General features: G+C 40.9%; 3 protein-coding genes and 1 long non-coding RNA gene across 8 annotated transcripts; 2 read left to right on the top strand and 2 right to left on the bottom strand.

Annotated features, from left to right (window-relative positions):
* Positions 1-555: 555 nt before the first annotated feature.
* Positions 556-6,376, bottom strand: serpinb1l3 (serpin peptidase inhibitor, clade B (ovalbumin), member 1, like 3). 2 transcript variants are annotated; one of them, XM_029148405.3, is made up of 10 exons: positions 6,217-6,376; positions 5,823-6,004; positions 3,568-3,687; positions 2,903-3,043; positions 2,640-2,757; positions 2,371-2,513; positions 1,937-2,014; positions 1,660-1,749; positions 1,319-1,499; positions 556-1,222 (listed from the first exon to the last, which is right to left on the bottom strand). In XM_029148405.3, exons 2-10 carry the CDS (start codon positions 5,997-5,999, stop codon positions 996-998), a joined length of 1,275 nt encoding a protein of 424 aa, XP_029004238.1. In that variant the 5' UTR covers positions 6,000-6,004; positions 6,217-6,376; the 3' UTR covers positions 556-995. The 2 variants fall into 2 exon arrangements, with proteins under 2 accessions (XP_029004238.1, XP_029004239.1); XM_029148406.3 differs by lacking the exon at positions 3,568-3,687.
* A 3,337-nt stretch (positions 6,377-9,713) lies between these two features.
* On the top strand, positions 9,714-17,917 carry snx16 (sorting nexin 16). Of its 4 annotated transcripts, none has more exons than XM_029145765.3 (9): positions 9,714-9,855; positions 10,818-11,378; positions 11,689-11,775; positions 13,055-13,203; positions 13,794-13,863; positions 14,201-14,337; positions 14,451-14,573; positions 15,151-15,183; positions 16,129-17,917. In XM_029145765.3, the coding sequence occupies exons 2-8, from the start codon at positions 10,965-10,967 to the stop codon at positions 15,167-15,169; spliced, it is 999 nt and encodes a 332-aa protein (XP_029001598.1). In that variant the 5' UTR covers positions 9,714-9,855; positions 10,818-10,964; the 3' UTR covers positions 15,170-15,183; positions 16,129-17,917. The 4 variants fall into 4 exon arrangements, with proteins under 4 accessions (XP_029001598.1, XP_029001597.1, XP_029001596.1 ...); XM_029145764.3 differs by having other exon boundaries at positions 15,151-15,192; XM_029145763.3 differs by lacking the exon at positions 15,151-15,183.
* Positions 11,543-12,395, bottom strand: LOC129603990 (uncharacterized). The gene is made up of 2 exons (XR_008694498.1): positions 12,078-12,395; positions 11,543-12,000 (listed from the first exon to the last, which is right to left on the bottom strand). It is a non-coding gene; the product is annotated as an uncharacterized LOC129603990 (long non-coding RNA).
* Positions 17,918-21,718: 3,801 nt separating the features above from the next.
* On the top strand, positions 21,719-25,758 carry LOC114852993 (agouti-related protein-like). Its single transcript, XM_029145768.3, has 3 exons — positions 21,719-21,955; positions 23,386-23,462; positions 23,538-25,758. Exons 1-3 carry the CDS (start codon positions 21,832-21,834, stop codon positions 23,745-23,747), a joined length of 411 nt encoding a protein of 136 aa, XP_029001601.1. The 5' UTR covers positions 21,719-21,831; the 3' UTR covers positions 23,748-25,758.
* The last annotated feature ends 246 nt before the right edge of the window (positions 25,759-26,004 follow it).

Here is a 26,004-nt window from a genome sequence, read left to right as displayed (position 1 = left end):
ACAGTAGCTGGTAAAGGCGAAGCTTATTCTGACCAGATGGAAGCTCACAAAGCCATAATATTTACATAATTTTGTTTTGAAACGTAATTACAGCTGTTAAAGTAGTAAAAAGTATGTAGTAATGGTTCCATTAGCAAATATCATATATACTCCAGTGGAGTACTTCTACAGTACATTAGTAGATCTGTTGGTTACCTGCCTCCTATGTTTAGAGCATCATACTGTACCAAATATTGTGTGCATTAAACAAATCAATGTTCCCAAAAAACCTATACAACCAGACAGATTTTAGTTATTACTGTAGCTCTAAACACTGATCTAACATCGTGCACTGTTGAGTCTGACCACTCTTCCAGATCAAAATATAAACCAGTTAGGAGCATAAACACTTCTTTAAAAAAATAAGAGTATAAATCATTATCATTTAGCACTTACTAAGATCAAACACAGATTTTAAAACGCATTTGAGATATTTTTGAAAATATAAAACAGATTTGATAGATGTTATTGAATTAAAAACAAAATTTTAGAAATGAAGTTACTTGACAAACAGTGTTATGTCAGCTCTCTTTCTTTATTGCTTATATTCATTATATGCATAATGATACAGTTCTATATAATTGCACTTTAGATTACCAAGGACAGTGTGATTTAGTTCAGCCTTTACTTACTGTATCTGAAGTTTGAAAAATGTGATGAAATTCTTTGTGTTATAAGTGTTTATAGGTGCAAGATAAGATAAACCAGGTTAAAGTGTATGGGTGCAGCAAACAGGGCTACATATGTAGTACTGACATAAAGCACATCCTATAGATAAGGCACAAAAGTCAACAGTACAAAGCCCCAGTGTTCAGGAAGGCACAGGATAAACACACAGTTACTCATGTAAGAAGTGAAGCCATAGAATATCAAGCACCACAATGGGGATCTGCTGTTAAAAAATAAGGGACGGGAATTCATGGTGTGATCAACTACAGCTGTAGGAAACTCGGAGCTCACTGAGGGGAGCAGTATCGACCGGCAAAGAGGATGCTCATGGTGGGGTTGTGTCGGATGAAGAAAAGGAAGGGGTGGTCTGCGATGAAGGGAGGTGTAGGCATAGCACAGCGCAGCATCATGATGGCAGCAGTGGCAGCAGCAGCCTCTGTCCCCTCCTCGTTCACCTCCACGAAAGCCTTGTGGACCACCTTTGACAGCACCAGGTCGTTTGCTGGAGACATGCCTGTGACAGGAGGGTGTTTTTACAAGATCAATGTACAAGGCAGGAATCTAGAATTAGTGTTTATCATGGACCTGTTGATTCAAGAATGTGTTGTACCTGAGAAATCACACAGTCTTGGGTCGAAGGCTTCCACCATGCCCATGCTGACCAGGACATTCTTCATGTCATACTTCTCCTCCAGCTTGAAGCGGGGCAGCCCGACCTTGACCTCAACTTCATTCATCATGTCTGGACGAGTCCATTCTATGAAGTTTTCTAAGGTCAGCTCCTTCTGCAGCTGGTGTGGAAACAATATTATTATTATTATTATTATTATTATTATTATTATTATTATTATTATTATTATTATTATTATTATTATTATTATTATTATTATTATTATTATTATTATTATTATTATTATTATTATTATTATTTCATTGCAAAGTAGAGGATACCTTCTCCAGACCAGTTGAACTGTCCTCTATGCTGTTGGGTAGAAAGATGAGCATGCTGAGATCCTCCCCTTTGTAAGGCAACTCCAGGATCTGTAACGTCACAGCACACATACTGTATATACCCTGATTTTATAGTGGCAAGAGAGGTTAAGAGATTATATGCAGCCAAAACAAAACCTTGTCAAGTAGTGAAGCTAATTGTTTTGTTTTTACCTGGTCATTTTATTAGCTAGTACGGCTGAACTGAATAATTAACTGAACAACTTGATTACAGTACCTGGCAGCTGACTTCAGGGATGTAAGTCAGGCGGAACTTAGACTTCTGGTGCATCATCTTCACAGTGGTAGTGTCATTCTGTAAAAGCAAAATCAAATATTAATTACTGAACTAACACCGTTCTGGAGGAGTGCAGTCCAAGCAAGTTAAAAAGTGATGGGAGAGGAAAGCAGCATGTACCAGAGGCTCAGTCGAGCAAAGAGAAGTTGTGGCTCATGGCTTTTAGATTTTCTTTGGCTCAAAGCAGAGGCCCCAGAAATAAAACATATCCCAACTATGTGTATTTTAGCATCCAAATATAAATTTGCCTTTATTGCATATTATAATTCAGTTGTTTTGTGAAGTTTTGTCATACTACTGTGCTTTCAGATTAAAACATGTGCATCTTGTGTCTTGAATCTTGTGTGTCAGACACGTGTTGGTCCTAATGTTACCTTGTTGAGTTTAAAATCAACATCCGTTGTGGCGTTTTCCTGAAACTTCTTGTTCCAGTTGCCTTTGAAGTAGATGGCATTGACCAGCACCAGTCTGGTCAGTGAATCCAACACACCGTTGCCCAGCAGATCCTTAATTTTACCTAACAATATAAAGCACAATTACATTTTCAGGTAAACCTTATTCCGTTTTGGAGGTGGAGGTGAAGAAACTGTGCAGTAAAGGCATTTAATAGACACAGAGGTCTTAGCACGCTGGTAAGATCCACCTTGTGTATTCTTCTCCACCCAGCTGTTGATGTTAAGTCGTGCCGCCTCATAGTTCGACTTGAAGTCAACAGCCTCCAGCTCTGCGCTGTAGCACTTTTTAGTTTTTGCCAAGAAATCCTGCAAAAATAAATGTCGTGTCGATTAGTCGGTATATTTACAGACACTTGATCCACTCTTCATTCAGCAGTTTTGTTTTCAGCAGCCAAAAAGGCGTGAACAATAGCACATGAAGATGCGTGCACAGATACAGGATGATACACACCTGAACAAACTGGTACGACTTCTCTCCGTAGAGCCTGTTGGCAACGCTGAGGGAATAGGGAGCACCTGCCCTGTTAAGCTCACTCAGCAATTGGGCAAAAGAAGTGTGGACCTCATCGTGACAGTCTTTGGTTTTCAGGCACTGTGAAAATAAGCAGGTGGTGTTGGGTAAGTGTATTTACAGTGTTAGTCTAATTGTTAAATAAATAGAACTTCTAAAAATACCTTTTGAAAATAACCTTCCAAAACAGCAGCATCCAGAGGGTAGTAATGTTAAAGAACCCATGGAAATGTCTGCCAAAGCTCTGACCTCTGATAAATGCTTTTAAAGGCTCATCAGCCCTTCACCGTGTTGACATATTTAAAGCAATGGACAAGTGTAAATGTTTGATATGAAAAATAGGAAACATGTACACAAAATACTTCACAGCTTTTAGAGCGATCAGTAAAGACCATGTTGGTGCCCAACAGCTGCTTGGAGGAGATAAACACCAGAGCAGGAAGAAACCATGAAGAGTTAGGACTTCAAAACAAAAGAGCATCGTAGCAAGTAGCGAGCAGTGATGAAAAACAATAGGGAACCCTCTGCACAGGACACCATCAGCTCCACCGGTTAGTAGAATGCCCCTGAGTCAGTTTGTCATTCCTGTACTGCTTTGTCACCACCTTGGGTAAAGAATGTGGCTTCCTGCTCTGGACCTGCTGATGCATCTGGACCTGCTGATGCTGATGCTGATGCTGATCTCCTGCATGTGGCCCCTTTTCTGTCTTTTTGAAGCAGAGGACCTAGGGGTGCAGTTAGTGGTGTTTATTGTTCACAGGAAGTTTCAAATATAACCCACACTGTAAGATGCATTGAATTACACTATAGGGCTTGAGTAATTGCATTGCTCATTTAGCACAAACACACAGAGAGATAAAGGTTGTAGTTTGTCGCTCAGGTCAACATCAGTGTTCAAACTCAACCTTCTCGTTACATTTCCTTTACTTGTCACACTGGGAGTATCTGCATTAGGATTATTCATTGCATTGTTGCATGACCACGCCCTGAGTGCACCTCCAACGTAAGCTTTAAACAGTGAAGGTCAATGGGTTTATGTGACTACATTGTTAATATTATTTCAGTACTACATATTAGTCATCAAGTATATATTCAGTAATATTTAAATCAACCTATTTTGCAAGTAAACATCTGGTAACAACTTTAAAAAGAAAACCAAATTTGTGAAATACAGTACATGGCACCACGAACATTGTTACAAAATTTTTACAGAAAGCTCACATACTTTTAAATAAACTTGCATAATAACCATATTATATTTCATTCTTGTTTTGCTTCATCCATTCTCCAGAACTGTGCTTGTTCTGGTTCTGTGCCAGTCCGTCCTACTGGCATTTACCCCTGTGCTCACACAAACCAATCCTTTGGCGCCTTGAACTGCAGCTGTCCCCAACAATTATTGCCTCATGGGATCAGGTCAAGTTGTACAGCATGACTGTACAAACTATATTAAGTGACTAAATTCGTCTGTTGTGAAAAGTGACAAGTTCTTGCAAATCCCAGTGAGATCACGGCAGACCCACACATTTCTACATTTCTTACGGTCAACCAAATGTATGATTCATTCATGGACCAGATGTTGGCCAAATGTCTGAGAAGCAAGTTACAACAAAGCTATTCTAAACAAACTGAATGTACGTATGCTTACTGGCTGGTGAAACATCTCACAGCCTCATCTTATTCTTAACTTTGCTCTGTTCATAATTTCACAATCACATACCCGGTTTGTCTTACCAAGCCATGCATGCAGCCGTGCCTTATTTATCAGCGCAAGCTTCTGCTTTATCATGATTAGACTGTTGTAAGTCACTGTGATGTTATATCAGACAAGGAGCTACACACATCTTTACGTGATTCAATCATTACATGCAAATCTCATTTGTTGATGACTTTGCCACCTGCTGGAACGAAGGCAGCCTTAGAAAAGACACAAAAAACATTTTATCCACGATGGTTTATATTGTGGTATATGTTTTAGATTCCAGACAAAGAGATATGAACGACAACTGCGTCAGAAGAACGATGCACACTCTTATTATTGATGTTAGCACTATTAACAGCTTAATTATAGAACCACTGACACTCTTTATGCTCTGCAAACAACTGTTCTAAGTGCATGTTAAAATCAAACACTAGCACATTCATTTTTCATCAGGACTGACTCGTTCAGTCATCTGAGCTTTTCTCAGACATAGAACTATGTAGTGTTAAGGGTGAGGCTGTGCCTTGCCCACAAGCTTCCACTAGCCTGACATATCTAGGTGTGGCTTTGCTTTAGTAAGACATTATAAAAAAGGTCACTAAATGGCCTTGGTAACCACCTCTCTCAAACGTCCTATTGCACTGCTGTTCATTCTGCCAAATGAGGGATTTATTGCCTTCGTGGTGTAAAAATTATAAAACAGAGTATTAGCGTATACTTGTATTTTATCCAAACTGATCCTTACTGAAGAGGCATATGCACAGTAGCTTTAAGACAGATTTTAACAACTCTCCATGTTACTGGAAAATATTTGAATCACAGATTATCAATGCTCAGTAATAGTTACTGTGACACTGGAATAGACAGCGTTCAAGAGGAACCAACATCTACACAGTGTGGCAATTACTTTACTACACCAAGAACTTTATTGTCCTCAAATGTCCGTACGTTCCCATAGTAACACACAGAGCGGCCTCTTTCTAGTGTTTGCTTATGCTGATTGACAAAACTGGTGATCCACATTTAATATGGTCCTACACGCCCTCGCCACTCGTACTTGTCTCTCAGCAAGGAACTCTTCAATAGTAAAGACCTAGAAACCCCAACATCAACATGGAGCAGGAGAATGGAGCGGCTGTGTTCTTTGATGGACCGTACCTCTGACATCTGGGTGGCCGTGTTTCCTCCGGCCCCCAGCATCACCATAGCCAGAGCTGAGGAGATGCTAAAGGGGGAGAAGAAGATGTTGGCGGTGTTGTCGTTGCCACCCAGCTTCTCGAACAAAGCCAGGCAGAACGCAGTGTTGGCGCTGGAGAGGGGGCTGAGTGATGCCATTGTGTCTGCAAAGAGAGGGAATAAAGCATTAATCCTCATATCAGTTCTATCAACGCGTTTAATTAGGTCACCTTTTATCAGAAGATAATGAGTGGAAACAAAGTTATACATTATATATAGCTCACTTCATCGGTATAATTAGGTCTTGCAAATGTCTACTATGTCATGTACACGTTCATTAATAACCACACATCTACAAAGTATGTAACTATCCTACCGTAACAGACTGAGACAGCTCGTGAAGTTCTGCGGTGATCAGCGGTCTCTTGGTGACAGGTTGAGCTCAGCTCGAAGCATCGGCTTCTCTATTTACAGGGAGACACGCCCCAAACGTTTCCGCATTTTGCGTCACTGTGCTACGGAAGCCGAAATGACCACGGTCTCCCGGACTTCGCGTTATCAAATCTTTTTGAAGATATGTGTCGTGGCTGCAACTAAAGAGTTGATTGTGATATTAAATGATCCAAAGTCTGAAATGAATGATTACCAACAGTTCTTTTCCTTTGTATTAGAATGTGACTGACAGGTTATACTCGTTTCCCCGGGTTTGTCCTGCTGTGAGACTGGTTGTTCAGTCAGTGGTGTCCTCTGTCTCAGGAAAATCAGCATATTTGGTTAAATTCCTTTACAAGGCATCTCCAGTATCTGTGCACACTTTTAATTTGAATACACTCTACTGTAGTTTTGTACATGCTGCTAAACTTTATTAGTATTCACTGCTGTGGAAGTGATTTAACCACCCGAAGCGTGAAGTCAGTGTCAAAAATGGAAAAATGTATTCTGTGAACTAAAATACATCTACTTACGCTGGTTCTATACTGCAAAACATGAACATAACCTGGCAGCTAAGCTCAGGACCATCTTGGTTTGATTCTAGAGAAAACAAGGCAAATGTTTTAATAAATGTACTAAATGTTTTACCCACAAGAAACCTAATATTGCAAATACGTTTAATAGATTCACAAAATATGGTCAACAAGAGATTTATTTGTGTGTTGGGAAAGGATTCAGATACATTGATTGTTAATTCAAATATATGGATAGCTTTATATAAAGGATCACAGCAGATATACAGAATGGCAATTACCAAACAAAGTTAAATTACAAATACTGTATGTCTACAAGCAGTTTTCTCACATCTGTAGACTCTTAGTAGGAGTTTTTCGTAGTTTATTTGAGGTGACATGACCTTTTATAACACTACTTTTTGTTGTTATTTCTCCTCCACTGCTTCTTTTGTGAAGTTTTACCTTATGAAGGATAAACTGAGCATCAGCCGTAGAATTCTCTGTGAACTGATCATTCCGGGCCTTTGAAGTAGATGGCACTGACCGTCGGCATGTTGTCCACAGAGCCCTGGGATTCTACCTGGTGTATAGTCATCACACATGCATTTTAGGTACGATAAAAGGACAATAACTCTGCCTGTTGTGCTCTGAGTTCAGGTTAACCTGTAAACCTGTAAGATGATAAATGACCGAAATAGATCCCTGAGGATTAACAATAAAAGAAAGAAAAATGGTTTACTGGCATTGACGATTAGTTTTAACCCCACACTCAGTGAGTTTAACTTTAGGAGGGTGGATGGATTAAGCGCGTCCCCACCCAGTTATTAATGTTCACCCGGGCCTCCTCTTTGCTTTCACGTCCACAGACTCTAGCTCAGTGTTGTCGAGCCTTTTAGACTGTGCCGAAAAATCTTGGAATCATTTAAGACAAATACTTACAGGAAGACAGGAATACTGGTAAATTCAATGAGTCTGCATGTGTGTGGTGACAGTCCTTAAACCACAAATTAAATCTTACACTATTCAGTTGACAACAACTGTTTTATTTTTAGCAAATGGGAACTTTATCATCACTTCATTCACACACCTCCACAAGCTGACAACATTTTTCTCCATACAACATGTAAAGAAATAAGGAGCATTTGGTTTGTTGAGCTGAATAGTGAGATTGGACACGGTCCTGACAGTCCTGGTGTCGCCGGCCCTGCGAAGAACCTGAGAATACGTGTCACAAAGAAACACACAGTTTTCATTCTGCTGAGACAGTTCTGAAGAAATGAAGACAATTCAACATTTGGTTAGTTTGATTAGTTTATAATGAGACAGCGTGTTGAAGCTTAAACATTGTGACACACAAAAAAGGGAACTTTTGGGGAAAACGTTCAAAGGTCCCGTTTTTCTGTGTTACAACGTACAGTATATGTTTATTCATTAACATTTTCACATTATATCATAATAGGTTTATACAATGCTGGTTGATTCATTTCATAAACCATCCATCCACTTGTGTCTGGCTAAGAAATGGTTCAATGTGAGTTTTCTCACTATTTATTCCTATTAAAATGAGTTTCAGCAAAAGTCCACAACAACCTAAAATTTCAATAACATTTCTGAGCATTTGAATTAAAATGAAACAGGGACAAATATGACATACACTCAATAACACAAAAGAAAAAAAGAGCCATCTCTTCCTGACACTAAATTACACTGTTTTCAATTCAAACCGAATTACAATATTGAGTTTGGCTTACGGTATTTAAGCACATTATTGTATAGTTCATATGTACAAACGCAGAGCAGTGGGAAACAAGGTTAGAATCCCACTGAAACCAAAACCTCATTTGCTCTTGATAAGAACACACATTCATCAGCTTTATCAGAGACTGTGTCTCCTAATCTGCTGTAGCTGTGTCTGGTGTGATTGAAATGTGATTGCATTTGTGACTGCAAATCCCTTCAATGAAGAATGACAAATAAAAAGTAAGAGGTGCTTGTTCACACACGTTCACCTATTACAGTTGATGACTCTCAGACAGGAGTAACATCGTAGCAGAACTTCATGTGCTTGAAAAGTATTTGCTGGTCCATCAACATTCCCATTTCGAAGACGTGAACAACACCAGCAAATAAAGCAACTGTAATTCTGGAAAGAATTAAAAGCTGACAACTACCATTCGCAAAAAACGCAGTCTGTGTCAGAAGGGTGGAGTTTCCTGGCGTTTGTGCTAATGTTGGGAAATTAAACGAGTGTTCAGCACAAAATGTCCCTCCAACCACACCTCATTCTAAAATACAGGTGAACATCTAATGGAGAAATTGTTTTTTACACTGCACTGCACTGTTGTGTAAAGTCCGTTTGTCTTGTCAGATGCTGTTTACTGTGAACCCTTCAGCAGATGACCTGATATTGTACTGAATGACAGAAAGGTGTCAGAACACAGTGCATGATGTCGTGTGAGGGGCTGGATGTCTGCAGACCATTCAGAGTCCACCACATCATTAACTGCACTGTGTTAACTGACTGTGGGTTCAGTCAGTGTACTTTCATTAGCATAGTGGTCTCTTGTCAATACAAATCAATACACTTTAAAATAGACTTTCGCTCATTCAAATAGTTTGCTGTGCTGTGCACAAGTCCAAGCTTGAAACCTGGACCCAGGCTTGTTCTTCGACGCAGTAATAAATTGACAGAACTCCAACTGCTGTGTGTCAAGCACGAGTTTGCAATAATATATATATTTATCCCATGCCCACGTTAAGTGTTAAAAAGCGGATGATGCCATTGTGTCTAAATCAAGAAATGTTGCGTTAGACGCGTTGAAGCCATCGAGGTGACGGGACGCAACTTTAAACATGACCCGCGTCTCCGCTGGGTCAAAGCAGATGTCGCCCTGCGCCACAGCCCCCTCACCTGGCTCTGCGGACGCACTGGCGCTGGAGGACTCGATCCGTGCGAACGTCGGCGAGGCAGCGCGGAGATGCCGCGTAAACAGCAACGGCACAATCCGACCACGGGCTTTATGGGTGCGATGCTTTAATGTCCGAAGCGGAACGACGTGGTCACTGAGGTGAGCGCAAGTCCCCGAGACCGTGCGTCATCCTGGCTCCTGCGCGCGTCCTAGCCGACAAGCTAACCCAATGTAATTGGTGCCGCTGCCAGCGGGACGGAGGGAACTCATTTAGAAATGAGCTTCGTAGCGTTGCCGTAGTTAATAGTGGCAAGCTGAAAAAACACAACAATAGTGCTTTTGAAAATAATGGGAATTGCTACTTCATTTGGCATCAAGTAACCATTAAAATAAGCTACTCATCGCTTTAAACTTGTTAGCCGCGCTACTTTGTTTGTATTGTTGCGCGGTAGCTAGCTAACGTTAACTGTCACTAGCTACTGCGGTTCAAGCTGTTCACATGGTTGCTTATAGACAGAACGAGTTAAGTAGAACCCGTAAATTAAAGGCCAATGTCCACCGGAATGAGCTGAACTCAAAAGCACGAAAATACCAAAGTAATATTGGTTGTACGTAAAATGCCACGTTTCGTGAATAGCGTTTGTGCCACTTTACGCACTCGGCTACTGTCGCTCGTTAACGTCACCTGATAAACGTCAACACGGGTACATTCTGCAGTTTGTGCCTCCTTATGCTGTAGTGTCGTCTTCTCAGAGTTTCAAGAATTATTAAAGTGGTTGAGTCAGTGAAACGTTAGCGAGTTTGTTTTTTGTTTGCGTTTACATTTTTGTGCCACACGTGGTTTTCCTCTGTATCCTAAGGATATTAGTCACGTTCTATCATCATCTATCGTACATCTTCACGCTATGGGAATGTTCATTTGTATTCATGCTGATCCACTGATCAGTGGCTGCTCGCTGACAGTCTTATTATGAGCATGAATTAATACATCATCCTCTTCATTATTTGATTTCTATTGGATTTAGTTGATATAGACATGATACAGACATCACCAGTTCAAGATGTAAAAGTCACTTTTGAATTCTGATTGATTCATATTGCAGTCATTCTTTTTTGCACAGGCTGTTCGGCGCGTTTACCGGCCTCCTAGGGTGAGGTGAGGCATTGCAGCTTCCCTCCATCATTGCACCACAGCGCTGACGTGAGTGAAGCTCGGTGCCGACGTGAGAGCCCAGCTGCAGTGGCGGGTCAGTGTGCGGCTCCAGAACATGGCGTCACCCTTCGTGCCCGTCCCCGTGCCCATGGACAGAGGCCTGTCAGGTGGCAGCAGCCAGCTCCGACGGCCCCAGCGGGCGTCGTCGCTGGGCAGCGTCTCTAGCAGCTCGGAGACCTCGTCCTACCTGATCGCGGCGTCCGGGGAGGACCGCGGGGGAGTTTGCGCGGCGCCGTGTTCCCAGCGCCCGTCTCGCTGCAAAGACCGAGGCAACCGCAGCCGGACGCCGCCACCCACACAGAGCCCCGTCACTCGGGCCAGGGTCAACGGCGCTCTGGAGCCCTCGGTGGAATACTCAAGCTGCCCTCGCTCTGTATCCGATCCTGCTGGGAGCCAGAGAGCTGAGGAGAGGCCCCTCACCCCTACTGTCCTGGGATATGAGGTCATGGAGGAGAGGGCCAAGTTCACGGTATGAAATCATTCAGCTCCTGTGACATCATCTCTGCAAAGCCTCAGATTCAAATGTTACTATATTTAGCCTATTTTGACACACTGTGCTATTTATAGTAACAGGAACGCACTTAGAAACACTTGCACACTAAGGGACAAGCAAACTCATCAAGAAGATCAGAATTCTAATATCAGCATTTACTCAACACACACTGGTTTTATTATTTACCATATAAATCAGACACTTCACAAAAGCAGAGAGAAACAAGCCGTTAAGGAAATGGGTTCATATTGTACTGTACACGTGTGCTGTCTCTTCTCTGCTGCAGGTGTACAAGATCCTTGTCAGGAAGTCTCCCGATATGAACTGGGTTGTTTTTAGAAGATATGCAGACTTCTCCAGACTCAATGATAAGGTACTTCTGTCTGGGAGCTTTCACTGTACATGTGGTCCCAAATTCTTTTTCCATGACTGTACATGTGTGATGATTTGTCCAAACTGTCCATGTATCTGGACACAGATTGCTTTCAGCTGACTGTCTTTTATATTTGACTACGCAGTGGAAAGGATTAGAGCCACACAAAGAAGCTTACTGTTACCAAACAGCCAACAGGCCTGGCTTTAGTAGGAATGTGTGTCTCTGCAAAAGGGAAACAAGGACACGAGGGATTATTAAAAGGCTTTGTTGAAAATGACAACAAACCAGGCAAGCCTTACCTGGACACACCTGAACAGGTGGAACTAGTTGTGGAACAGATCCACCGCACTAGACTGTGGTCTGAGCAGCTCCCTTAGTGGCAGACTGATCCACCCACAGTGTAGGAAGGAGCAGGTCCTTCATCCCCCCAGCTGTTAGACTGACAGGCTCAAATCAGCGCTCACTCACTTTATGGACACTTTAATTTTTGAAATGTATGTGTAATTCTGGTCCATGCTTCCTTTAATTATGCACAAGTAAGGTACTACTGTACATGCCTGAGCTGTAAATATTTAGATATTATTATTATTATTATTATTATTATTATTAAAAAAAAGTACAGGTTCTCCGCGAATAACAAACTATCATACACTTTGATCTTTAAACATAGACAACAACAAAAACATTCCAGGTTTGGGAATATTATTATTATTATTATTATTAATAATAATAATAATAATAATAATAATAATAATAATAATAATAATAATAATAATAATAATAATATACTGTATTATATTGGATGAACTGTATTGATTAAATCTCCCTGCTGTGGGATCAATACAGTTCATCCATCTATCCAATCCCAGGCACCTAGAATAAAGTAGATGGGAACTCACTCCCTGCATTCAACAAGCAGAGAGGACAGAGGGAGGGTGTGGACATCCTCTTTCTTCACTCCTGTTCCACAAACAGGCAGCAGGGGGTTCTTTGCTCAACATTCTCTTACCTTGCCTCTACTGCAAAGGTATTCTCATTAGCCATACATTTAAATGGTTGTATCTGCTGTTAGCGTTTTACCCTTACGATAAGTGAGAATGGGTTGTTTGTAGTTTGACGGTTTAGTAACTTGAACTTCGCCTTAGAAACACAGGTTGTTTGTGGATACACTACATAATTTGTCCACCAGAGAGCACTACAATGAACACATGAGCAGTTTCTAATGGTTTCTGTACTGTGACTGACTAAATCACGTGTGTGCGTGTGTGTGTTGCAGCTGAAGGAGACGTTTCCAGGCTTCCGCCTCTCTCTGCCTCCTAAGAGGTGGTTCAAAGACAACTATGACACTGATTTCCTGGAAGACAGACAACTGGGACTTCAGGCCTTTCTGCAAAACCTGATTGCACACAAGGACATTGCCAATTGGTATGTGAGAGTGAGTAATACAGTGATAAAGGCTAGAAATGTATGTTTTTACATACATACGAACGCATTTAAAGGCAGTTTAAATTGAAATTTGTCTTTACTTCTTGTTGGAGCTTAGGGAATTCTGCACAACATGAAAAGGGCAGACAGGAAAGTAGGAACAGAGTTTTTATAGACTCGTAAAGCAACATATAAACGACAATCATCTTTAATTAAGTACTAACATTAATTACCTTCTGTTTCACTCTGTTCTGGAAACTTCTTGCTGAGGACCTGAAGCTTTGAACTAGATTAGTGATGTTGCCACACTAGCTCAGTTTAACAGCAACTGCACTGACTTTGCACAAGTTCTGTAGTTGTCCCTCCTTGTAGTTCACTCTTTTGAAAGTAAGAAACAGCCATGAGAAACTGAAAAAGATATTTGGAATTGAGAATTATTTCTAATTGAGATACTCGTTTTAGCCTTAATTGCGATTACTGCATGTGAAGGTGGAGCTCACATCTGTGCTGCGGTTTCATTAGGACAGATGCTAACTGGTCAAGTCAGTGGTCATGTGGAAACAATAAACGGCATTCTTTCTCTTTTACAGCCAAACTGTGAGAGAGTTTTTATGTCTGGATGACCCACCTGGGCCCTTTGATAGCCTGGAGGAGAGCAGGGTAAGTGTGCATGCGCATGTGTTAAGACTTTATCCCCAATATCCTTCTTCAGGTGCTTTAAGTTCTTGGTTGTGGTCTATTGCAAGTGGATGGTTAGGTTGTAGATAGTTCTAACAACAAGTGGAGAGCTTTACTTGTTAGTTATACTAGGTGCTGGTCTGATTCGGGCAGAATATTTACTTTTTTTTGTTTACTATAACTTATGAGCGTTGTTGAATGTTCAAACCTGTACTTAATGTTTGAGGTCTTAGTCTTGAACACAAAGTGTTGCTGTCTTGTTTTCTGTACCTGTCCAAGGTCAATGTTTGCATTATCATCAAATATCTTGTCTCTTCAGGCGTTCTGCGAGACTCTGGAGGAGAGCAACTATCGTCTCCAGAAGGAGCTGCTAGAGAAGCAGAAGGAGATCGCCTCCCTGAAGAGGGTGCTGGAGGAGAAGGAGCGGGTCATTCTGCAACTGAAGAAACAAATGAAGTCAGTATACACAAATAAAATGGAATTTAACACGAGGGGTCAATGTAAGCAGAAGCACATCCATAGATCATCTGAACTACCTTTGTGCCTGGGTGTGTTTGTGTCCGTTCCAGTGGTGAGTATGTGAGCCCAGACTCTCCATATGGCCTGTCGACCCAGGGCAGTGAGAGCAGTGCTGATGTAGACGTGGAGTCTTCCGCTGCAGAGGCTGATCAGGACATGCCCAGCGATGTTGGGTAAATACTTCCTGCTGTCACCACACCACCAACACAACAACAACTTAACATCTTCAGCATATTAACACTGTGTGATTTACAGAGATTGTAATTGTAATTTTATTTTCTTTGCATTCTCTCACTTTGTGGTGCTGCAAATTGAACTACAATTCAGAGTGTTAATTTTCAGTAAAGTTGATGCCTCATTTACTGCTGAACACACCTAATGTGAAACAGATGGGGATAAAAGTGATTTGTATTTGATTTTCTTTTTTTAATAGAATGTAAGGGCAAGAAAAAAAATAGGTGTAAGTAAATAGCATTGCTCCTGTCAACTATGTTGCTAATCACCTGGAGTCCAGTAAATGAGGACCTAAGAAGGTTTAGTCTCTAATAGAGTCTATTCTTCTCTCGTCAGGCTTGTTCTCAGAATTAAGTGACATGTTTTTAGATTTCAGCACATCTGTGACTCGTTTAAATGTGAACATTTGCCATTTGAACGTGTTAAGATTACTCGTGTTCTGTTTTTCATTAGCTTAGCTGTTGGTTTAGCCTTTTTAAAATGTTTTGCCTTTTTTTTTGCCCTCATGATTCACAGCACCGCAGCCCCAGTCTGAAAGCGATCTCCATAGTACGTGAGGTACTTCATACTGTGTACCGGCTGGCTAACCCTTTCATTTTCATTAACATGCATCTGTCTGTAACTGCTCCACTGTGACACTGGTGTTAGAGAATCGGTTTGCTTTCTCCTCATGTCCAGGCGTCCTTTAGGATTATTACAGTCAGGTTGTATTGAAGGATGGGATAAGTTGACTTTAAGTCTCTTAGTTGGGTGTAACTGGCCAAAGAAAGTACACTGAGACTATTTATCTCTCAGCTGTCAGAATGAATTGTGACAATAGCTTGGTGCCATAATGCCTGGCCAAATCACTGCTCCAGAGAAGTTTTTAGTGGCCTGAAAATAGTTTGTCCCCATCTGTGTTATGTGTTTATTCCTTGTTCTGTTTCGTGTCTCTAGCTTAATGTTTGGGTGCGCTGCATCATATAGTACATGTACGTCATCACATACGTGGTGCTACAGTGCAGTATGTTCCTGACTGCGCGCGCGTGCGTGCGTGCGTGCGCGCGCGTGCGTGCGCGTGTGTCCAGCCTAAGGGTGTCAAACTCAAACCAGTCGCTTGCAGAGCCTGCTGATTACCTTGATCGTGTGTTCAGTCCTTCAGCAGCTGACTCACCTGTTCAAGGTCATCAGCAGGGAGAGTCCAACAACCAGCAGGGACACCCCTGGTCTAGACTGTGGGGCAAAGACGAATGCCCCTCTGTTGTCCAGTACCGAGAGTGTCTTTTATTTCCTGCCATGCATTGTGAGAAGGGAAAGGAAACCTGTCTTCCTGCGGTGTGTTCTGTAGATGCGTGTGTGTGTAACCTGCTGGTGTTCGGGCTATTGTTGCATTTCCTTTCTACCGTCCTTTTCTTCCTGCACTCTGTCAGGCTGTCTGCCCTCATGTTGTCTAAAGATGCACATTCCCTGATGTTGAGTCGGGCCCTGGGTTTTACTCTTTCTTTCTCTCTCCAGTGGCAGGTGTGAGCTCCAGTTGGTGCGATCCTCTGTCTGTTGGTGTGGGCCGGCGATCAGTGCCTCTCCTCCAGTCATCGAAGTGACCCAGCTTCATTATCAGAAACCGCAGCACTGACACCGATGGCGGTCTCCTCCCCGAGGCTTCTTGGTGCCCTCTTTCCGCTAAAGCCCTCCACATACTGTTATGTTTTCCTCCTCCACACATCACACCTTTGCTACCAGTCACCGTTTCTCCTTCTAGTCGGACCTGTGATTAAAAGAAAAAAGAAGGCAACAGTCTGATCACTGCATGTTTTGATGCCTAATGACTGACTGACACTTAACCTTCATTTCAGTTTGGGCAGACATACATTCCCTCATGGAAAGAACATTCATGTGTTAAACTAAAGGCCTCAGGATAAGCAGTGGTGAGCGGGTAGGTCTGACTCCCTTCTTCCACTTCGTTGTACTGCTGCTGACATCACGGGTATAGATGGACCTCCTCTCTAAAGAAGCTTTTGTACTTTTATGGGTCGAGCTTTCTCATGGCTTTCTGTTATCAACTTTAACTTAAATTCCCCACAGATCCTTCATATGTGTTTTTAGTGCCATGTGTGATTTGCGATAAAACCGAGTCCTGGAAGAAACAGTCTGCAACACACTGTACCGGAAAAGAGCCCAGGAAATTTCTCCTATTGCTGATCAGCAAGGAACACTTTTACGCAGTGCTCCTTAGTTTTCTGCTTAGGCAATGATTATTTGCGCATCCAGACTAAACTTGTGCGTTCACTAACAACACTCAACCTCTTCTGGCTACTTGCCTGTTAATAGTGCACCTTGTATCCTCGAAAATGTTATAAATATTGTGATATAATAATAATAATAATTACTGGGGTGTCTCCACGTAAATATTTCAAATGTCCCACTTGTTCCTTTCTGCCTCTAATGTAATACACTTTTGTTGTGTTTGTGGTGCTCAAATAGATTCATATCAGATCGGATACATTTCAGAAACATTTAAAATATGTTCTGGTAACTCAGGATGGCTTTAGAAACTGCACTTTTAGTAGATTTTGAGGGGTGTCCTGCAGAGTATGGCTGTTAAATAAGAAACGTGGACACAACATTTCCAGCACATAAAACCCACCTGCACTGTGAGCTGCCGTTACCAGTGAAGTAGCTGGTCCTGTTTATTTCAGCTTCAGTCAGGGTGAGCAGAGGGACGCTTCTTAGTATTGAACTGGTGCTAATCTAAAAGGCCGAGACCCTAAGACTGGTTCATGCTTTCACCATTCATGTGGGTCAGACAGAAAAGCCTTTGCCCAGGATTTGAGAACTTGAAGCAAAGATGCAGAATCACAGTGCTTGTGACTTGTGAATGTCCAGGCCTGTGTGCTGTACCACTGCGGAGACCGTTAACATGCCTGCATGTCCTTCCAAAAGCCATATTTTAATACTCCAATAACTCTTAAAAGGCAAATGTGTCCAACGTGGGGGTGTTATTGGCATCCGTAGTTCTGGTTCATGTCAGTGTCTAATCGCAGCTGATGATAAATGATCCCAAATCAGGCCTGGACAAAGGTTGTGTCATGCACTTTATGGATACATTGCGACATGCTGTTTGCCTGCTAGTGTGTTTTTTTGTAGTACTTTATCTGTTTGAGACAGAAATGTGCCTTTTTAACCACTGACTGTCTTTATTTTCCCCCACGGATCCAGTGTCTTCATGTTCTGTCCACATTGTCTTCTGTCAATTGGCTTCGCGCATAATTACATGTATAATCAATGAAAGAGGAAGTGCCTTGAATTTCTTTCGTTTGCTTTTGTTTTTGAAGGATTTTAAAATTTCATTTTTTGAAACAGCTTGACTTTGTAACATAGAATAATAATTTTATTTCCCGTACACATCCATATCTGCATTATGAAAGATTTCTGTAAGATTTGGTTTAATTGTTAATGTTTTGGATATTAAGGGATAGTTTACTGGAATATGAATATTGTATTATACGACACGTGCTATAGCAAATGTTTATCTGAAAGAAATATTTAGTTCTCATAAATAAAATGTTTGAAATATAAGAAGCAACTGCAACTAAAGCCATTAGATACTTTTGAGATTTAATTTAATTTTTCTTTTACAGATTTTATTTTGGAAGACTTTGAAGATGTGCATGTTGGACATTTAGCTCCTGAACTATTCTAACTATTTTAACAATGTAGTTAAAATCTACAGTTAAAGTTAAATCCTATCCCCAACCCTTTAAAGTAGCTACTTAATATATGTGTGTTAATATATGGAGTTGAAATGTCTCTTCCATGTTCCATAAGAACTGAATTAACCCAAATATGTGGCTATAAATATATAAATGCACCAGCTTCCAAACCTTAAATCCTCTTACTGGCCCAGACTTACTGCCTCAGCATTTGATGAAATACAAAGCTTGTTGCAGTTAACTGTAGTTTAGTTTCAGTTCAATTCTGCAGGTTTTATTATCTTCCTGGCAACTGTGACCACATGGGAAAATGCCTAATCCTCCTGTTAGTGTAGGCGATGTTTGGCTTTAGCGCTACAGCCCCACAGTGCACCAGTAGTTGTCAGCAGATTCAGTCCATAAATCTGCTGGGCCCCACGACAGGTCAAATCATTCCTTCACCCTTAAACTGACCCAGTGTGTGCCTTTTAAATCCTTCACTCATCTTAGCAAAAAGGAAAAATTCCGCTTGAATTGCTTGAATTTAGGGTCAGCCTATTTTCATCCAAGGAAGTGTTTACTTACCAGCATGACTCTGTCATATAATATTGCCTCATATTATTTATTCAAGTTAAATTATAAAGATTATTATGTTCTAGTGTGTCATTTGAATTTTGAATGAATCCCACTTTAGCAGCATGAGCCGAATGAAAAGGCCTTGTGAAGAAAGGGGCTCAGGGTGGACGTGCATCTGATTTGACAGGTTGAGGTCCAGGGATAATTAAGAGAGAAGAGAATAATGAACAAAATTAGAAGAAGGGATCAAACAAATCACTAGAAAAGCAGTTTGGTGGGACCAGTAACCAGCAGAAAAGAGCAAGAGATTGAGGAGGCGATCATTACTGTAAATAACACAGGTTTTACCTCCAGGCCCTTGTCTTTTATGCAAGCTTGAACTTTGAGAGCTTCCTAAAACACACAGCAGAGGAGACAACATTAGCCCAAGCACAGAACACGAAGGATAATTAACCTTTGTGTGAATGGAGGATATGTTCCTAACATGCACAAAGGAGGGAACCCTTTGGTGCAGTGCATGCATTTTAAAATACTCCAGAGATGTTCTTTTATTACTTATTGGGTTAGTTTTAGAAATCAAGAACATTGATCAGTGCATATTGATTTATAATTGGCGAAACCCCCTGTTGACAGTAAATGCCTATTATTGATCTGAATGAATAATTGTGAGGAGGCAGTCTAGTACAACCAGATCTAGAGCTGTTGTGCTTGTTGTGCTTTGATAGTTGCATTTAGAAGCAACTATCAAACAGAGAGAAGAAGCATTTCATCATGTTTTAATCAATTAGTTATGATTTTCTTTTTAAATACACGCTCAAAGCTCATGCTACTAAATGTAATAGGATACTAGGCTCACTAAGATGATTCTGTCAGTCCTCTCTAGGGGATAAAGACTAAAGCTGTTAAAAACGTGTTACAGCCAACAGCTCATAATAGTGCAACCAAACACATCATTGATAATTCACCTTTAGTTTTACACTCAATGACAGATTCATTCATTTTTAGCCAAAGTATCCAGATGGGTCGCTGTTTAACTCACTCATGACAACTAAACCTCAGCGTTTTACTTTCAGCTTCAGGACAAATCTTTCAGTCCACATCTGTTTTCTATTGAAGGTACAGTATATGCATTAGGATGATATATATGCTGCCATGGCTCTAATAACTACATGCAATGTTGTCTTATCCAAAGGTAGCTTTAAAAGCATTAAAGTTTCTGTTGGGCCAATATTTCAGTATGTATATAGCGACTCATGCAGTGAGATGGACGTAAGATAAAGCTGTTTATGGCAGCAAATAAACAAAGCCAGATGTTTACTGCCGCCAGACATAAGCCATTTCATAAAGGATGAAGTGATAAACTTTATGGAAAATGACAGGAATCTATTAACCAGCAAACATTTGGAAAGCAAATGTTTATCGCTGTGTCTGAGTACAGAACACAAAAGAGGAATATGATGAAATATATCAAAGGTTTGGTTTATTTAATTCTCAATACAAGCAGGTATAAAGGTTCCTGTGCTGCCTCAAATGCAAAGCAACAATTTATTTGTATTTACATAAAATCAAATCACATCACAAGGTAATAACCCAACAACACGCTTTAAGCAGCAACAGTGAAACTAAAAGTCCCTTCAACCCAAGAAGCCTCCAGAGTCACGCCCCTAAAGCTAGAGGTCATTTTACAGTCCACAAATCAAACTGCTGCACAGCCAGCTGTTGAATAGAATGTTTGTCTTCGGAAAAAAGCATCTGTTTCAAATTGGCCCTAACAGACTAAAGGGGCTCATTTAACTTCTCTGGACGATACCGTCTTTGTTTTTTACGGTTCTGTGGTAGCGCAGGTTGTGTGACGCAACAGTCACACGTGTCTGAAATGTTTTCTGGCAGCAGACGATCAATTAAATGGAGTTAAATGTGCTGTTAAAAACCGGTCAAATAAAGATATGTGTGATACTTAACTTCATGGGAGAGTGGTAAAGAAAAATGTAAGATCGTATCAAATCCGATTGGCCTGAGGGAGACTCATGGAAAGTTTCCCATCTGATAAAACCAACAGTTTCTCACCCATCAGGCTAAATGCTACGTCTATTACGTTCTGTTATTTAAGGTTATTGTACTTTTTAGTTAGTTTGGTGTTTTTTTCCCTTTGACATTCATTTCTTTTGCAGAATTTTAACATTAAATACATTTTTTACTGATGACTTTAACATGACAACATTACTTATTACTCACTTGTCAGGAACCTCCTCCTGGGATCAAAGCCTGTGACAGTGTTGGTCAGAGGTTTGAAGAAAATAATAAAGAAGAAATAAATGGATTAATGAGACGGCTGGGATTTTCCTTCAAAGCTGGGCCAGAACTTTAGTGGTTCCAAGAAAAACCATAAAAGCCAGATCTAATTTTTCTCACTTCCTCAGTCAAACGTACAATTGAAATCAAGTGATAAGAAAATGGATTCACATGAGCGTTACGCATTTGTTGTAAGCAAGCAGACATTAAACTTTAAATCCCCAAATGTGCTTCCAAATCACATCAATGTGTACCTTTCCTCAAATTCCTTCCTTGTGGTACTTAAATATGTATTACAGTAGGTACTAAGCTCCTTTTACTTCATTACAGCTCACAAATTTGACCGCAGACACAAGTTTTATTGTAAATAAACCAGATGCCAGTAAATACAGTTAACGGAAATCAATTACTTTGTATAGTTAAACTTTAATTAAGTTACTAAATGTGGTTGTAGATTTTCTCATTATTAAATAAATGAACCTGAGTTGGTTTAAAGGAGTGTATTGGGACGGGGGAACACGTAACTTCAGGCACGTGGGGGCGTTTGTTGCGCGCGCGGAGCAGCCGCCTTCTCACGTTGTGTCGCTTCGCGCTGACGCACACCTGCCTTGTCCCTCTGTGGTTTTCATTTTTTGGTATCAGGCGACTCTGTGCAGGCAAGATGATCAAAGTCGCTGTCCTTTCGCTGTGTTTGTGCGTCAGTGCCGGACTCTTCACCCGCAAAGAGGACGAAACCTCGCGCAACAGTTTGTCCGCCGGCGGAGTTGACGCTGCTCAGAGCTCAGGTAGAGTAAGACCGCAGCCCACTGTGGCATCCATCCACCAGATTGGTGAATAGATAGAGATGTCAAATAAAAAAAAGTAACAAATATCTCAATAAATCATCCGTGACCATGTAGGCTTAATAATACAGTAGCTCTGGAGGACCAGGGTTGGACACTCCTGCTCCAGATCATTGTGATTAAAGGTGAGACGTCTTTCTGAGACATGGAGAGGGTGTGGATGAGCTACTTTCTGAGGGTATCTCAATCTAATCTTAGTTCTCGAGCACAAATCTGAAGCTGTGGAACAAGCATGTTGGTCATGACATTTTGCAGGACGAGTCATTGCTGCTGTTATTTACTGTAAATGGATACAGGCTCAACTCAACTGTGCTTCATCAGCCTGGATACAGTGATGAAAGAAACCTGAGGTTATTATTATTAATAATATGGAGTTGTAGCAACCCCGAAGTGCTTCCTATAAATTATTCACCTGTGTTTCCAGAAGTGGAACATCGTCCCTTCCAGTTATTGGATCCTCTGCTTTAAGATGCAGATTTCTGAGTTCTACTGTACCCGATTCACTGGCTGCTTTTGCCAACAGTATTTAACATTGAACAGTGAGGATGCAGCATCCGGCTGCTCTCCTCTGTGCAGCTGCGTGGAAATGAAGTAACACTTTTCACTGACAGCAAAAACAACATTTTTAGAGAACTGCTGTAATTGAAGTCATTTCAATATGCGTTAAGCAATTTAATAATACAGCTGGAGCCTTCAGGCGTTTTGTTTAATGGGGACGGCTGGTGGTGTTTACAGCAAACCGTCACCCAGTTAGAAGTAACCCCTACACCAGTCACAGCAAGTGACACATTACAATGGGACACACACACACACACACACACACACACAGATCATTATGGTCCATTTCCTGGGTGCGTTTGTGCAATTATGGGGCAATCTCTTGTCATTATGTCATTATTGTTGCACCTTTATGCTGGTTGCCAAGGATGAACTGGAGTCATTCCACTCCCACACCACATACTATATTACTATTGCAACCACTAGCTGGGGTCCCTCTGTCACCTGTTTAGGGTTAGCTGCCTGTGAGTTAGTCCTTAAGTGTAGTTTAAGTGTTGACATTAAACTCTTATTCCAACCATTATAAAATTCTCAGGCGTGTCTAGAGGGTTACTGCATGTTTTACTACGATGAGTTTTCTCTGGAAGGAACATGCCAACGTCGTAAACTGATTAGGGCTAGATAAGGTTTTGGTTTGCTCCACACAGTACAGCTCAATAGTAGTAATATTGTTACATTACCACCATCTAGTGGTAAAAAGGATTAGATTAGATGACAGTGCTGGTAAAAAAAAGATGACAGTGTCGGATCCAAAGTAAGGCTCAGATCAAGGTCCCTGAGAAGCGGAGGTGAGAGTGATGCTGTTGTCTCCACAGGGTATGTGAGCAAAGGCAGACGAAGGCCCCTGTTTGCCAGGAGAGGACAGTATGAGCGACAGGAGCCTCGTGTGCTGGTAAGCTGCACTTCTATGCATCTAGCAGCTGTATGAGGTTGCAGCTGCTGATTTTCTGTTTTTTTTACTTTCCAGAAGCACAGCGTAGCCTCTGGTTTTCCCGATAACCGCTCCTCTGCTTCTAAAGTGTCCAAGACTACGAAGCCTAAGTGCTCCGAGCTTTCACAAAGCTGCTTGCCCACGTCTAGATGCTGCGACCCGTGCTCCACATGCCACTGTCGCTTCTTCAAGGCGATCTGCTTCTGCCGGAGGACGGAGGGGAGAAAAGATCATAGACAGAAGTGAATCCACACACCTCATCATGACGACTAATACATCACAAAGGTCCACGGATGGATTATCGAACAGGCCTAGAGCTCAGAAGGACCCTGGACCTCAGTCCAAATGATGAAGTGTGGTGATCTCAGTGATTGTTTTTGTTTATTTCCTGTCATTCACATTGGCCACGCCCCATTTGGCCACGCCCACTCCAGTTTCTCCCCTGGGTTCCCTCCACTATCAATGACTGAATTATTTGCATCTTGACCCTCATCAACATTTGAAAGGACACTATCCTGCTTCTGAGTATTGTTTGTTTGCAAACGTTTATAAGTACGTTGAGTTATTCTGTATTATATGTGTTCTTCTGTTTTTTTGCTAAAATTCCCTTTTTATCTTTTTGTATTAATCCACTGTTATCCGTGTCCTGTTTGTTCAGCCTGTTTGTGTCTTTCTACATCATTTTATACATACGGCCTTAGCATCCCACTTTCTAACAGTGGTTATAATAAAGAATAAACTTAACAGTTTGTCACCTTTAGCTCTAGCAAAGTTCTCCTTTCAGTAAATGGAGCTTAGTAGTTTATTTGTTTTGTACATTTAATTTTTTTGACTACAAATTATAAATAGTTTTAATTTGTTGAGCTTGGGCCTCTTCAGTCTCTATTACAGGTAATTATTATGACTGAGTACATCCGGTAGCTTCACTGTTCATCATGAACAGGCTCAAAGGAACTTGTTTTATTGACCAACACACAGTAAAATGTGGAAGCTAAACACAACCCTAGTCTTAGGGTAACAAACATATTTAGGGTGTCAGGACGAGATGTTGCAATCAAATTCAACTAATTTAAAGCAAGGATCAGACTAACTTTATTCCCATGTGGCTACACAGAGGACGGATCCTATCTTAACCTTACCCATGACCAGCTGGACTCTAGGATGCTATAGCCTCACCGTGTGCAATGATATACGGTGGCCCTTCTGAAGAAGAAGACAGTGAATCAGATGGCTCTTGTAAACTCCACAGCTTAAACCCACAGTTTAAAGCAGAAGAGCCAATATCTAAAAAGGAAGTGGCATCCAACAATGTTAAACTAATCTTGAAAAAACAGATTAGGATGAATGAATGAGTTGCTGGACCAAGCAGCCTGACTCTGTGTGGTTTCCTGCCCTGATCTTCTGTGTTAAACACACCTGTCCACAGGATGGAGATGTTGCACAGAAGGCTAATGTTACTGGTTCACTTCTGTGTTTTCAGTCACATTAGTAATGTGTAAATCAGACACAAAATAAATATGTAGATGCATATGTAGTATGTACTCATCATCATCATCATCATCATAATTATCAACATGCTAAGACCAGATTAATTACATGGCTCACAAATATTCTATAGCTTAATGATATCTTAAGCTAATAACTGATGGTTACTATGGAAACTTAGAATCGTCCTGTTATTTGGGTGAAGTGGGTCATTAGACTGTTCAGCAATTTTCCACAAGTGCAACTACAGTAAAGAGAGACCACTTTGTTTACATGCCTAAGTAATAAATTATAGTTTGAACCAGTTAAAGCTAGAAGTCAAAATGTTTCATTCAATCTCTTCTCTTCAATCTTGATCTTTGCCACTATTGTATATGATTCTAGATCAGATTCATGTTTGATCTTTGATGGACTGGAATGAAGGTGTTCTGTGCAAATGACCTCCAGCCAATTCTGCCATGATCATGATGCTACTCTACCTAGATATGTAGTGAAACATAGTCCAGATGCCATGACTCAACTTCCAGACAGCCTCATCTGGATGAATGAGGATCTGTACTGTACCTACAAACCTGCTTAACCTCCATCAGAAGCCTTATATTCTCCCAAGTCAGGTCTAAGTTCTCAAAAACGTTATATGAAACTGTTGTTCTTCGCTGATAATTTCAAACATGGCCACAATATGTAATGAATACATGCAGATATTCAATCTTCAATTCAATTCAATTTTATTTATATACTGCTAAACCACAACATAGTTATTGCAAGTCACTTTACAAGGTATATATGCCACACACACTGTACGCCAGAGCCAGCAATGCACATTAAAGCTAAAGGGTTTGCAAAGATCGCCTTATGTGTAATCACTTTTGTCATCTTAGTGTAAGTAAAAAGAAACGGATTAAACGAATACTTAACTCAAGTAGATGCTTCTACATAATGCTGGAGCGCATTACAGTCTAATGCCACAGTATTTAAAACGAGTGAAGGGTCACAGCATTAGAACCGTCATATCATT

Source organism: Betta splendens, chromosome 4, assembly GCF_900634795.4.
Source record: "Betta splendens chromosome 4, fBetSpl5.4, whole genome shotgun sequence".
NCBI classification, from domain to species: Eukaryota; Metazoa; Chordata; class Actinopteri; order Anabantiformes; family Osphronemidae; genus Betta; species Betta splendens.
Note: the sequence above shows the minus strand (reverse complement) of the source record. Positions and strands in the feature narration are given on the sequence as shown.

What these genes read in the sequence shown, in the direction of transcription:
- serpinb1l3 (XM_029148405.3), bottom strand. Translation starts at nt 5,999, where the DNA reads ATGGCATCACTCAGCCCCCTCTCCAGCGCCAACACTGCGTTCTGCCTG. An exon ending in AGTCGTACCAGTTTGTTCAG is followed by an intron (nt 2,758 to 2,902) that starts GTGTGTATCATC and finishes TTATTTTTGCAG; the next exon opens with GATTTCTTGGCAAAAACTAA. An exon ending in GGTGGAGAAGAATACACAAG is followed by an intron (nt 2,514 to 2,639) that starts GTGGATCTTACC and finishes TTATATTGTTAG; the next exon opens with GTAAAATTAAGGATCTGCTG.
- snx16 (XM_029145763.3), top strand. Translation starts at nt 10,965, where the DNA reads ATGGCGTCACCCTTCGTGCCCGTCCCCGTGCCCATGGACAGAGGCCTG. An exon ending in AGGAGAGGGCCAAGTTCACG is followed by an intron (nt 11,379 to 11,688) that starts GTATGAAATCAT and finishes TCTCTGCTGCAG; the next exon opens with GTGTACAAGATCCTTGTCAG. An exon ending in GACATGCCCAGCGATGTTGG is followed by an intron (nt 14,574 to 16,128) that starts GTAAATACTTCC and finishes TTCTCTCTCCAG; the next exon opens with TGGCAGGTGTGAGCTCCAGT.
- LOC114852993 (XM_029145768.3), top strand. Translation starts at nt 21,832, where the DNA reads ATGATCAAAGTCGCTGTCCTTTCGCTGTGTTTGTGCGTCAGTGCCGGA. An exon ending in TGACGCTGCTCAGAGCTCAG is followed by an intron (nt 21,956 to 23,385) that starts GTAGAGTAAGAC and finishes TTGTCTCCACAG; the next exon opens with GGTATGTGAGCAAAGGCAGA. An exon ending in GACAGGAGCCTCGTGTGCTG is followed by an intron (nt 23,463 to 23,537) that starts GTAAGCTGCACT and finishes TTTACTTTCCAG; the next exon opens with AAGCACAGCGTAGCCTCTGG.